This window comes from Pecten maximus, chromosome 5 (genome assembly GCF_902652985.1).
Source record: "Pecten maximus chromosome 5, xPecMax1.1, whole genome shotgun sequence".
Taxonomy (NCBI): Eukaryota; Metazoa; Mollusca; class Bivalvia; order Pectinida; family Pectinidae; genus Pecten; species Pecten maximus.
The window spans coordinates 11,354,715-11,370,207 of NC_047019.1; the positions used below are offsets into that span (position 1 = coordinate 11,354,715).

The 15,493-nt window shown below is 34.5% G+C and overlaps 1 protein-coding gene across 5 annotated transcripts in view; it reads left to right on the plus strand.

The window, feature by feature from the left end:
* LOC117327146 overlaps positions 1-15,493 on the plus strand; it is a 162,104-nt gene that overhangs the window by 50,416 nt on the left and 96,195 nt on the right. For 2 of the 5 annotated variants that reach the window (XM_033883995.1, XM_033883998.1), the window contains exons 1-2: positions 550-586; positions 13,048-13,181. The exons of 1 other annotated variant lie outside the window; for it this stretch is intronic. In XM_033883995.1, the coding sequence (XP_033739886.1) occupies positions 565-586; positions 13,048-13,181 (156 nt within the window). In that variant the 5' untranslated portion in view covers positions 550-564. Of the gene's footprint in view, positions 1-531; positions 587-13,047; positions 13,182-15,493 lie in introns of those variants that run through there. 2 more of the 5 variants (XR_004532583.1, XM_033883997.1) reach the window with 2 other exon arrangements.

Sequence of the window (15,493 nt, forward strand, 5' to 3'; positions counted from 1 at the left end):
TGCAACACCTGTTGATCTATTTACATATATTTTGTGTTTTTATAAGAATGAAACAAATATGTGTAAGCTTGTCCTTAACATATAAATTTATGATTCATTCAAGTAAAATATACACACATATATATATACATGTATATCGCATGCAGAAAAGAAATAAAGTAATAATGATGCAGCGCAATTACCATAACAAAAGCGAATTAAGAACCAAAATACAAAGAATATATATCAATAAATATGAATCAAGATATCATATATACTACTCTATATGTACTTATAATTACAGGTAGGAACTTGAATTAATTATAAGATATGTACATCAGGTGTATTATGATCATGGCAAGTAAAATACAGGTAGAAACTGACGTAATGACATGCGGTATAATTTCACGTCCAGGCACGTGAAAAGCATGTCGTTGTTCGTAGTCACAGTAGGTGAACAACACTCAATTATTTAACGTACATCGCCATTGTGTCGTGCGTTTAACGGCCGTATCTCAGGCCTTAGACATTGAGAACAGCGTCAGACTAAACAGATCGGATGGGAGAAGATCGCCCGTGACTAGAATGACAAGGTCGTCCTACAGAGGTGTGTGTCAATCAGACGGAAGTATCCTAGCAGAGGTCATAGCCTCGCACCTTAAGGGAGAATTTCTTTTATTTCGGGGCTAACAGAAGCAATAAAATGTCTAAAAGTACTGACGTCATAGATTCAGGGGTACAGGTGGGACCCGTATGTAGCAGATGTTAACTAAAACACCACTCTAGATGGGACACCCCACTTACTTGTAGTTAATTGTCCTGGTGCATCTTTATCCACAAACAGGTGGAAACTACACCCGGTATCAATGCCGTATTTTCTTGGTATTGCATAAATAGTTTTTACATAACGTTTCTTCTTTCACAATATCACAATGTTTAACTGCTTCTAAATATGTATAAATAAGCAATATGTATTCTATTGAAATTTAACATAGGATAATACATTCTTGTTTGTTTGTAAGCAAAACAATCAAGTGAATTTAAATATGACTTCCATGTACCCGGACACGCTTGTTCCATCACCATATCACCACCAGTGTTAACTGTCAGCTTGGTTACGTTTTAAAATTAATTGATCACTTCATATATTTTTGCTGTATGCTTTGGTGATGTTGATTTTCCTTTAATTTATGCCCCATTCATCTTTTTAAAATTGGAACAATAATACAAATCCTAAAAATATATGTGTTTTCATCAATATATGCTCGCATTTGTCTAAGTCAAACATGTCTTTATGTATTCCATTGTTTACAGTCGAACATGTATTGTTTCTTTGTTTGTTGTTGCGTTTATCGCTCCATGAACATTAAGTGAGAAACATAGGTAATAAGATCATAATCATATAGTTGAGTGTATGTTAGCAACTATTATTATAATAATCTAGGAATAAAAAATAATCTAAAATGGTATTTAGTCCTTGATTAAAGAAATAATTTTTATTACGAGATCTGTTAACAGGGAAAAACAGCTTTCTGTATCTCAATATCCTCTATATATATGGTTAACGTTTTAACAAAGGTCTGTGTGTCTGATTTTATGGCGCAGAGACCTGGTTGTACTCTGCACTCAAACTTAAAATCTATAGGTATATCTTAAACTATACTGCACAAAGTGTATATGGTAAGGTAACAATACTCCCTTAGAAAATAATATAACACTCAAGTTGAAGGTAATGTTTTATCTTTTCTCCCCTTCGTTCTGAGTGATTTATCCGTATAAATGAGAAGCTCTTTGGTGTCATACTACGGATGCTATTCTACTAAATGGTACAATATCTCTGTAAAGGTACCCCGCATGCTCTCCTTTATTAGCAAATGAAGAATCTTTTCGACAATTCTTCCCGTTAAAAAAGGTCATTGCTATCTGATATTTTTTATTTTTATATTATAAATAATGATTTATACATCATGTCGAATAGGATGTTTTTTTCTGATAGTAAAGGTACATTTCATTCATAATGAAACACCATGTGGACTTTTGCGATTACAAGGTTTAACAAAATATGATTCGGTTTTAAATGGACTATAAAATTCTCCTAAAGAGTAAAACAAATTGTGAATAGGTCAATGACTATTACCAGTATACATATACCAATTGATAATAAAGTCATCTGACAGCTCTTGAGGTCGGTAATTTATGTTATATCATTTTCTTTTCAACCCATACAACCCCCTCCCTATATTACACAGGTATGAAAAAGGAATAGAATCCCATCGTTCTTTTTTTTTGAATATAGATAATTAATTTATACCTGAACTAAATAATTTACCAAATGAGAAGTTTTTGATAATATAAAACGCACAACTGTTACGTATTTTTTGTTATTTGCTTATTAAAAGTAACAGAAAATAAAATTTCTTTGTTTATATGTTAGAAAGGATATAATATACATTTTTTGATTTTTTAATTACAGTGTCATGAAGCTAGCAATGCTGATGGGTTTACGACCAGCAATGTGATATGCTGGTTTATTTGTGTTGTTAGTTTCATCACAGTATCACATTAAATATTGAAATCATATGATGCATTCTGTCTGATTAGGGTCTGAGTCTGAACTGGAGAACGTTTAGGAATCTGTGTGTGTTGTTGCTGTTTAAAATGTGAGATACATGATACTTACATGAAAACTAAGCTAACAAGGCTTCTGGAATAATGATCTCTTAAAGTTGGTGTCACCACTCAGAGAGATTTATTTAAAGAAGTACCTAGTGATGATTCAATTAATATAAAATCATTGTTTTGAAATTAGCATTAAGAAATTTTCACAGAAAAATAATAAAAATAGTATTGCATTAAATAGGATAATTCAAATTAAATAAATAGATAATATATCAAAAATTGAAGATAGATACATTTGAATGTATAATATAACATCTATCAAGGAAATAATTTAAAATTTAAAGTCTTAACATTAACAAAATTGAATTAAAGTCAATCTGTTCGATAATATTTATTGATGAATGTTATCAGAAGCAGATGTTTTCACTAAAGAAGTTATTCTCTCTATTAGTAACCTTGGCAAACTATTGGATCACTACTTTGATTTCGATTTCCAGAGTCACGCTGCACCAAAGAAATACAAATGCGTAGATTTCTGCCGCCAAATGCATTAATTTAAAATCATAGCCATGCTCGTATTTTATCTAATTGCTTTAACTAAAGCATAACGGAACTTTTGATAATGTCTTTATAAATAGTACGTTTCATATTCCGGCAGGCTAATTACCTTAAACTCTGGTTGACCGAATCAATCATTTTTTTCCATAATCTACTCTTTTTTAAATATATACTCCTTAATCCGAACAAAATTTTTTAAGGTGTTTTATTTTTACGGATATTTGTTTAATGAGATGAAACGAAATGCTGTTTCTGTGAAGTTTAGATTTCAAACCACAAACAATGTGAGATTTAAAAATAGCAAAACAATACCTAAGGATGAGAGATACTCCCAAAGGATTTCAATTAGATAGGGCAGACTAAAGACATGACAAATCAAATAAAAACAATACATAAAAACAATCAGTTCTTGCGAGACAGGAAATGTTGGACCTTGATTAGTTGTATAGTCTAAGAATTTCAAAATAGAAGAAAAACCCAAAATAAAAGATGATCAAGTAAAAAAGTAATACTTTAAAATATGCTGAATAGCATTTTGTAAAATTCATAATATTTCATTCTGTAGGATTTGGGTAGATTTTATGGCCTCGTCTTTATTAAGGCAAACTGAGGACTCATTGATTACAACTGTTGTAGCCCATGGCTTGTTGACTGTGGAAGGCGACTACAATTCTGACCTTGCTGAATGGTGAATTTTCATTAGTGTCAGTTACTTGTAGTGTCCAAAATTGATATTGTGTTTCCCATGATTTGGTTTATTTTCGTTTAAAGCCCTATTAACATCTAGGGTCATTTAAGGATGTGCCAGGTTTTGGAGGTGGAGGAAAGCCGGAGTACCCGGAGAAAAACCACCGGCCTACGATCAGTACCTGGCAACTGTCCCACGTAGATTTCGAACTGGCAACCCAGTGGTAGAGAACTAGTGATAAAGTGTCGGGACACCTTACCCACTTGGCCACCACGGCCCCTTGTTGTTGCCCACTGGATCACTTGGAATCTATATGCTTTTCCCTCTCTACTGTTAAGTTCGGTGCTTGCCCCTGTCGACATCCTCATTAATACACATTCTCATATGACTTTTGGTGTCATGATAAGTCGGACGTCAATGTAGAGCATTTATGCTGCTGTGGCGCTTTCTCCTACTTATCTTTAAGGTTAAAGTTGAAGGTCATAATATTTATATTTCATTTCGTTCATTCAGGCGTTTTATGAATGGCTTATTTTTTTTTTGTAATTACTGATGATATCATTACAGAACAATTAGTACATTTAATTGACCAATGCTAAAAATGTTAATACAGTAATTATATAATTAGTAACGTTATGAGCAACGAGTCTATTGTTTTATATGACTCAGTATAAAAAGTAGGTCTCATTTAATGTTTTTTGTTTGTTAGATGTCAATAAATTTCTTTCAAGATTTTGCTTAATATTATTCCAAACTAAAAAGAGAATAGTTGTTTTGCTTTTATCCGAGTATACAATATCAAAAGTCATCCTAAATCGGGATTACAAAGGATGATATCACAATGTGTGGCCCGGACAGTAGATTTATTATTGTCTAAGTCTCCTATAAAAATAAGGAAATCCCATGCCTCTGAATTGGACCAACATAGGTTGCCTCGAACGAGAGTAGGTTTATTTTCATCTTATCTTGAATTTTTTTTTTAATCTGGAAAAGTATACCTATATGCGAATATAAACGAGTATATAAAATATACTTGTTGAACTAACTATGCTGCACTGTGATTTTAATAAAATCTATTCATTTATACACATCAGATTCTAAACAAATGAGGATACAATTCATGATATTTCCAACATAATATAAAAACAAATAAAAAGATAAACACTGCGTGCCAGCTATGTCAAATATGGTGCAACTTAATATCTTAGTTTTTGTTGTGATTATTTTGTTTGCTGTTCACCAGTCAGTTCTTTTTTCATTTAGACGCCACACATTCTTGACAGGTATGTTAGAGTATATGCTATTTCCAACAGATTATTTATGTACGTCTACGATTTCCCATAATTTGCAGCCATGATCTCCTTTCCTTGTTAAGGGTTTGTTTTACTGTTATTTCCATAACAACTTTACGGCTCTCGGGCTCGCTGTTAGTAGGTAACACTAGTGGTGATGCTGACAGTGTGCCCGAACGTCCTCTTGGTAATGACCAGGTAACTATAAAATTTACAATGGTGATATTGATCAGCCAGAGGTGTGCCTACTCATTATCTTGTTGAGTTCGTTGTTGTAACTGTGTCAGGTCGATCACAGATGTCATCCTCAGTTATTCGAGGCCTGATTTGACTGTATTATTTCTAGAAATATCCTGCAAGGTTTGAACAACACCTATGTGATTTTCACTTGAGATTGTTTCTTTTTGTTTTATTGTTTTGTTGTTTTTTTGTTTTTTTTACAATTTGTTACTGTGGAGACAATGCATTTCTGGTAATGAAATGGATATAGATTTATATCAACTCAGTTTATTTAGCATTGACACATCATATAATCATACAAAAGTAATTACAAAAAGACGAGAAAATCACGTTAATTGATTTTTTTTTTATATTTGGTGTTCAATATATAACTTTTCATTTCTAAATAGAAACATAATCGTTTTATCTTCACCAGCAACTTCTGTTTGTTATACTTGGAATAGAAAACGATATATTTCAACTTACGATATTAAAAGCACTGCCATTGTGAAATGGCATTTATTGATTTCGTTAATTTGAAATATTCAGCTTGTCTAGAGTGTTTAAAATGTCAGTCCTTTGACACGACAAAATATAAGTCAAATATATATATACATACATAAAGATTCAAACCAGTCGTGTAGGTGCAGGTAGTGCTTGACATATTTTTGTACTTTCCCCAAGTTTCCAACAGGTTAAAACCTGTTGTTTGTTGATCACATGGAGCTTGTTACAATCTAAATTATTCACCAGTATAGTTTCGTTTCAGAAACTAAGTACAGATAACAAATATACAAAGCTACAATTTGTTACATAAACGATGTGGTTTTTCATGATACATCCGAACTGGTGAGGCAAACCTTGGCAAATACCCAGCGTGGTGAAAACTGCTAGCTTCCCAGGGCCTATAATATTTAGATTTCAATTGATTCTAGTCCTATCAAGCAAATTTACGTATCCGAATTTGGTGGGTTGAGAGTTTTAGTCTCGACTCTAGACTAAGTTGATGATGCCTAGTGGACTATGCGGGCGCCAGTTACATTGCTGACACCATGTTTAACGTTTTGTGCCAACAAACTATCCCCTCTCGTCTTAAGACTACAGAGCTTCGATGATTTAGCTATGTTTCGTGAGCGGACTCTACCAACAGCTGCAAAATACAGGCTTTTAAAGTCCCGCATTTGCCAATGTAGAAGTTAGCTCGTAACAAACCTATCATTTTCTCGCCACCATCCCAGCGAAATCATAGCGTACTTGACAGTTCATTTTGCTGAACATTGGTTCGAATTGCAGCAAGACACCTCTTTTCGTTCACCTAAATTGCTTCTAGCCATTAGCGTGTCTGCTAAGAATGGTCTACAAGTAAGCCGCCAAGCTTGGACAAAGACTATGAAATCGGAAACCTTGTCACGGTAATATCAAGGCATCAGTGACGACTAAAACACTTCAAGGGGACTTTAATGTCCACTGAGCGATCTAAATCATAGAATTCTGTTTCAATGTTTCATATCAAACATGAGCATGAAGAGAAGGGATGCATCAGAATAAACAGCCGTAACTATATTTGTAATGCCCGCCCTATCAGGCATGACATACGGTAATTTGTTCAGCATCCTCCAGTGATCTGTAAACTAGCAGAGATGTTATGATGAATTGTCGGCGTTTTAAAGAACACTTTTCGGCTTCATTAAAATATTGAATTGCTTGTACATACGACACACGTGACCTTGTGACAAGAGAATCTATTGAAGCTATTATACAGCTAGCTCTAGATAATCATTTCAAATTCATGCTACAATTGACTACTTACACACAAATTAACATACTTCATGCCAGCTAAACGAAACATTGATATAGTACATTCATGATACACTTGAGTTTGTTTTCTGTTTATCGCTGTGGTTTTAGCAGAATATGTAATTACGATAAAGTGAGTTTTTACTAGTGACTTGAAATTCGACCTTTCAATTGATAATTCACTCTATTTTTTTCATATAATGTTAAGTAAGTATCAGAATCGAATACTGTAAATCACTAACATTTCGCGATTTATTTTCGCGTTAACACGCGAGGACAATCAATCGCGAATTCAAATCCTTGCTGATTATTTGAACGTCAATAACGTCAATGACTATAAAAGCTCATAATTCGCGAATTTAAAATTTATTTCTAGATCAGCGTTCGTGATATCAAGTATTCGCGAATATGTTTGAAGAGGGGAGTTCACGAAATAAAGCATTCGCGAAATCTTATTGATTAACATTAATTTTTAATTTTGTGTTTAGTTAATTAAAGTATACGTTATTTACTTTAGTTGGATTTGCTTCATTATGCCTATTTCGCTCAAATGGAAGTGTGCAAGGAATCTTAATATGCATCCAACGGTACTCCGGCCGACAGGGAACGAAGCTGCTTGCCGTCATGGTGAAAGGTGATCGCGCTATCCACTGAGCCAGCCGAGTTTCAAATCTATATTAAGTTGTATTTGGCTGGGTATGATAATTACAGTGAGCTACGTTGGATTCAGCGTCACGTTGAATGCAGCATTAGGTTAAATATAAAAAAAACTTAACAGTTCAACATGTTAATTTTAGTCAAATGGAGGTGAACCGTCATTTGTCACCAATAAGTGATGATCAATGTGAACCCATGGATTTAGAATTTCCTGATTCGCTTGTGCTGGTTAAAGGTATGGTCACTAAATCGATGTGAACGGAGATGGCTTTGATACGCTACTTGATTATGCCCTGTCCTTCTTTAAACGTATGACCGGCTTAGTTGCGTTTCTCTCGTACCATCAAGGATTACTATTTTCTGTACCATTTAAATCTTTTTATTTTGTGTGTACTGTGTTGAAATATATCGAGATATTTCAATTATACCCGTGTGATTGATGTCAGTTTTTTTCAAAGGCAAATTGAATGATACGAGAGACTATGTTTGGACCCAGCAGGTGAAAGGTCATGCTAGCTGATTAGCTTTGTTTGCTTCAAGCATGTCCATGTTCGCAACACGCACATAATACAAAGGCAGGACAGAGTAATCCCTTGCCTTTCAGCTCTTACAATTGGTGTTACATCTTCGAGAAACACGAGAAAAAATTAAAGCATTGTATTGGGACTAGAGTCTGGCATTCTTCCCGAAGAAATTACTCCGTTTATTGACCAGTTTCGCGTGAATGGGGCCATCCGCTGCCAAGGGCTTCCGACTCGAATGAGCGTATAGATGAATGAGGATCATCCTCTGTCTGTTTTCATCGCCTGTGTGTAGTGGGGGAAGGACGATGTACATGACTGGAATTCTAATACAAGAATTGGCCAAAATTACCCTCGTCGTTTTGCCTACTTTGTGTTAGAAGTATACCGAACATAAAATGTCTTTGAGTATTCCTAGCATTCCCGGAGCACCAATATCTCTTAAAACATTGATATCAGTATGGATGCATGAGATTGAGGGTCGTTACAGCGACAAACAGATATCAGCAGAATACGTTACGACCATCAATAATTATATGATACTACTCTGAGATCGTATATGTGAATCTCGCCAAATGGTAAAAGGAAACAGGATCTCGCTATCTAAACGTGACGCCAAACGGCTCGTCGACGGAAGGCTCTCTAGAATGCTACATTTCTAAACCCTGTCATTATCATGTTTGTTGAAGCTAGGTCTGCATTTGATAAATTCTGCATGTAAACAGTTTTCCTGAACCCTTAAACGGCTAAAAACACCATTAATATCCCTATTTTGTTTTTTGTTCTATTGCCATGGAAACATTTCTTTGGCCTCGTCCAGATTCCAGTAGTTAATATACTATTTTTTATTTACATATTATCATTTTTTTATTATTATTTTGTTAGTTTTTTGCATTCCTTCTTATCCTGAAAATGATTGCTTATCATTCCAAATGCTACATAAAAATAAAGAGATAGGAATTCTATTGGGATGTTATACAGTTTAGTCACTTAAATGTTAAAGATGGAATTAAAAACTGGATAGGGGCCGCGATGGCCGAGTGGTTAAGGTGTCCAGGCACTTTATCACTAGCCCTCAACCGCTGGGTCGGGAGTTCGAAACCCACGCCTGGGGTACTTTGGCTTTCCTCCACCTACAAAATCGGGCACGTCCTTAAATGACTCTGACTGTTGATAGGACGTTAAACACAATAAATCAAATAGAAGCTGGAGCTTTTAGATGTAATAACGCAAAGTATTATCGTTTGGTATGGTATCAAAATAAACAACAGCCTATACTTCTTTTCAGTTTATCAAAATTACTCTTAGTTGGAGATGTAGTTTATCTATGATAAGAAACTGGTGTAGCGTTTTTTTTTTTTTCTAATATATATTAAGCTAAATTTGACATTTATTAACAGTATACCTATTAAATAGTATGCCTATGCCTTTATAACTTCTTATATTATGTTGTAGCATATAAATCTTTGATGTTTTATATATAATAGAAGTAACAGTTATAAAAGGTAAAAATACCCTTAGAATTATTCATCTATTGAAATATTTGGTTTAGAATTGTTTAACGTCCTATCAACAGCTATGGCCATTTAAAGAGGTACCCGTGCGTGCGGGATGCATGCGTGTTGTGAGTGTGTGCGTGTTATGGGAGGCTGTGGTATTTTTGTGTTTCTCCTTGTGATAGGGCTACCTCACTGAAGCACACTGCCAAAGACACCCAGCAGGACACCCCACCCGGTCACAATATATTGACAACAGGCCAACCAGTCGTCCAACTCATAAAATGCCGAGTGTTAAGCAGCAGTAGAAACTACCATTTATGGAGATTGGCGTGTCTTGACTAAGAGATAGCGCCCAAAGCCTTACGCATATGGGCAAAACGTTTAATTATCTTAAGGCAAAAAGTGAGACAATGTCAAAGCAAGCATTATGTAAAAGAAGTTGTTAAGAAAGGTCCCAAATTTAGTCGCCTCTTTCGATGATGCAACGTCCAAATGTTATAACTGTGGTCTCTAGATATTCTACTCAAATAATATTTACTTATGTAAGACGCTTTATTTTCTTTAAAGTAAAATTAAACTGAAACGTCTGAACGGAGATTAATCTGTGAATAACCGTAGGTAGCTCTTTTTCTAGATCTGTCTCGCGCTCCTGGTATTCACGACTTATTTAACACCACAGGATTACGATGTCTGCTCATATTGTACCCTGCAAGTTTCATATCCATGCATGGACGATGAAGTTTAATCTTCAAAACAAGAACATCAGGCGACATTGCTATATTTCATTTGACGTATAATAATACGAAACTAAAAGGTAAACTTTGTCCTATTGTAGAAATATCAGCGTGAGAACTAAGGAACGATAATCGGAATATGACATTAAATTATTCTTCAGCTTGATGACAAAATTGTGTAAAATTTCGGCAATTTTCCTTTACAACTATGATCACACATTACATGGTTAGAAAACCTCATTTTATAGAAAAGAAATATATTTTCATATATTGCAAAAACAATTAATATAAATTCATTGAAATTGACATACATGTATTGTCAGAAAAAATTGTTCCTTCGTGAATAAAAATAACTACAAAAAATTGTTATAAAATGATCTTTAGCTTAATGTCAAATAATTTGTCAGGGGTTGTTTATTCTCTTTGAATTCCGATGTTTATCGTCTAAATGTGTAAATTTTGTCTTGATATTGAAGACACTTTTCCCCACAGACAAGTCATTTGTTCCTGCTTAGAAGACATTTGTATTTACTGATAAGACACTTGTACCCACAGAGAAGACACTCGACCTACTGAGAAGACATTTGTACCTAACGAGAGGAAACTTCTACCTATTGAGGAGACACTCGTACCTACTGAGAAGATATTTGTACTTACAGTTACGAAACTTGTACATACACAGAAGACACTTGTACCTACTGAGAAGATACGTGTACCGACTGAGAAGTCACTTGTACCTACTAAGAAGACATTTCTTCCGACTGAGAAGACATCTGTACTCACAGAGAAGACACTTGTACCTACAGAGAAGAAACTTGTACCTATCGAGAAGACACTTACACCTATGGAGAAGACACTTACACCTATCGAGAAGACACTTACACCTATCGAGAAGACACTTACACCTACTGAGATGTCATTTGTACCTTCTGAGAAAACACTTGTACCTTACGAGAAGACACTTACACCTATCGAGAAGACACTTACACCTATCGAGAAGACACTTACACCTACTGAGATGTCATTTGTGCCTTCTGAGAAAGCACTTGTACCTTACGAGAAGACACTTACACCTATCGAGAAGACACTTACACCTATCGAGAAGACACTTACACCTATCGAGAAGACACTAACACCTACTGAGATGTCATTTGTACCTTCTGAGAAAACACTTGTACCTACAGAGAAGACACTTGTACTTCTCACCTCGCTTAAGCTAACAAGGCCCTATGATCCAGGGATATATATTAGTGGTGTCGTATCCTTTACACCTGCATGGCTTCGACATCACAAGCGTGAAAATCTGATCTTTACATCGCTGCCTTTTCTCAAATCTTTTTCCTCGGAGGGAGAAAATAGCTCTTCTGACATTAATCATATTTTATTCCCATCTATCATTCACGGTCATATGAACGCTTTGTCTGGTTCACGGTAACTCTTGAAAGCTGCCTCCTTGGTCTTCAGTTCGCTTGGATATTCCACATAACTGAAAGGACATGAGTCCAATACACATCTGTATTATAAAAAATTCACATCAGCATCGTCATCATTTTAATATCACGTTTTATTTATAACGTACCAACAACCAAAAAGACATGTTTGCTCATTATTAATATAAATGTTAATCGATAAGTAATATGGAACTCTTTTGGTTTGAAAACAATAAAACTGCGATATGTGCGATATGAAATGAATATTCTTATATTATTATGGAAACACCTGTATACAATAAATCGCTATATTTATTCTCTCATTCCTTAATGATTATTAGAGGTTTTTACGCTTATTATAAAAAAAATGTAAGATAGAATGTAATTAAGATGTAATAATATTGTAGTCAAAGATGCTTAATTTGAAAATTGATAATCGACCGTATCGGATTTGCAATCCAATTTGAAAGCAGAGTCAATATGGGCATCAGTTTGCTCAGATTGTACTTCTGGTTTTTATGGTATACATACACTGTTTTGGCTTCTCGGTTTCTTCTCTTTCTTTATTCTGTTTCTTTGTCCAGTAGCTGGTAAATTCCTTATTGTGTGAAATAACGAATTACCATTGATCATGTGATAACACAAGCATGTATAAATAAGCATTGTAAGATCTTTTGCAGTTTCAAAGTGTTCAGTGTATATACAATCAACGTTTTAAAACTTCCAGTATTTCCTGCTTGGGTATATTTAAGTAATTAGAACGTCAAAAGACCATTTAAATAGTATATCTATATCATTACTGTCATTTCACTTATACATCTTCGTACTAAGTGCCAGCAATTATCCTCCACATCTCCAGGACTGTGTCACTCGGTCCAGCACGATTGAGTGGGAGGGTGTATGGAGGAGGCTTGCTATGTAGATAGAATATGACAGGAGTGAGCAACGTGACGGAGAAGCAGAGTGATTAAGGTGTCCCGTATTGATTCAAACTCTTCTAACTTAACAGTCATATAGTTTATCAAACTTTATGGGTTTTCCGTTTTCATTATAGATCGACCGTCCACACTTCCTTCTGTGCCTTTAGCTCGTCCTGTCATCAAACCTTCTACCCCATTCAAAATGGCAGCCACGGATCACGATGGAATCGATGGTGTTTCTACAGTATCAAACACTCAGTCCTGTATCGTAAGTGTCCGCTATCAAATACGACAATTCAGGCAAATTAACGCCAAATTTGCCAAAGGCAAAGTGACTGATCGCCATTTATTGTTCTCCAGATAAAATAATTAAATTACGAGGCTGTAGTTCCCTTGTGATCGAGGTCCTAAGGGGCCGAGGAGGGAGAGATTTTCACAAGTTGTCCGACACTATCTTTTCTCTATCTGAAAATGTCGATGTCAAAACACGCAAAAAAGCAGTGATAATTTTTTTCATTTATTGATATTTTGGTTTTTTGTTTCCAGTCGGTCGAGTAGGAACTAATAAAGATCGATAGTGTTACACTAGAGACAGATTATCCCATGATGAATTTGAAATCCTCTTGTTTTATACAGACGGTGAGATCAATTACAGATGTAGACTTTGCTAACTGCGTGATGATTATGTTTTTATGCATGTTAGGGCATTAAACAGCTACTAAATGATCAAAAGATATGAAATACACAATATTTCATTATAGAATATATCAGGTAAAAAAAAGAAAGATGTGACTGACTATTGGTTGATTTTCAAGCATATCGTATTATTAATTGACATACACCTTTTTTATTCAGTCTTTTTATCATAGAACCTTAATCAGTATGCTGTTCTTATACATAGCAATGACCGACAAGCATATTGATATGGAGATGAAACGTCATGTTGTTTATGGTAACATACATTACAGAGATATGTCTATTTGTGATAACCACGGGTTAGATACCATGACATTATTGATAAAACTAAAATAGTCCTTAATAGGGTATATGACATAATTACTGACCTATATATGAAGCAGTAAGAGACATACTGAACAGCGTAAAACGTTATTCATTATATCACGTGACATCTGACGTAATTTTGACGAAGAATGTGGCGTATTACATTGCTTTGTATGTGACGAAATGTTTGACGTAGAATATGACGTATTATATCACGTTGTATATGACATTGTGTTTTACATATAATATGATTTATTATTTCGAGTGGAATGTTACCTTATGTTTGACGTAGAGTCTGATTTATATCACGTGGTATGTAAAGTAGTGTTTGACGTAAAATGTGACGTAATATATGACGTGGTATATGACGTTATATTCATATTTGACGTAGAATGTAACGTGGTATGTGACGATATCAATCGTTCTTTTGTGGGAATGGTGTTGGAGCAATTTGACCCGAAACTGAAAGAAACAATATGAAACAACATAAAAAACGTAAAACAAAATGAAATAACATAAAACAACATAAACAATATGAAATAACACAAAACAACATAAAGCAATATCAAACAACACAAATCAATATGAAACAACATAACACAACATAAACAATATGAAACAACACAAAACAACATAACACAACATAAACAATATGAAACAACACAAAACAACCTAACACAACATAATCAACATAAAATAATGTTAAACAACATACAACAACGTAAAGCAGTATAAAACAACATAAAGCAACATAAAACTACATGAAACAACATAAAACAATATAAAACAATATAAAGCAACATAAAACAACATAAAACAATATAAAACAATATGAAATAATCAATGTGAAATGAGAACATCATATGACAGATTTGACAAGAGATGCGGATCGAGCTTCACTCTAGACTGAAAAAATAATGGCAGTTTGACAACATTCTTTTTCTAGGTATCGCATGTAATTCGTCGTCTTTGGCAACATGGATGTCTTGAACAAAACAATGGCTACTCTGGTCAACCATTGTATACAAATGTACCGTTATGTCTCCCAAATCAAACTTTGCCACTCCGTAACATTTTGAACTGATAGCTCTACAGACGCAATAACTAATAGGAAACAAACGTGTAAAACGGATAAGGGGATTTTACACGAACGGCTATCTTAGATGGAAATTATCAAACGAGTTCAATACTTATTTTGTCACAAATGAATTTATATATCTATTGTGACATGACATGGCCTTGTGACATAATAGAATCGCCCAGTTATGTGATAAATTAGTATTCTCAAGTAAAAAAAAAGAGCTTAAAACAATAGATCTCGTTAGATGGCTCAATATAATGTGACGTAACAAGTTAATATGCCCTGACGTCATAATACTGTTAAGAAAAAAAACACGTCTATCAATGTTTTGACATTTAACAAGTCCCGCCCACATACCTATGTGTTGTTGGTGTTGTAATTTTGCGGGCACACACACACACAGCCGTCACGGGATAGTTAATGATGCAGCTAAATGTCACATCGGCTTTGTGTGATTATTTAACAGTACCGTAGTTACTGTGCCAAATTCTACCGAT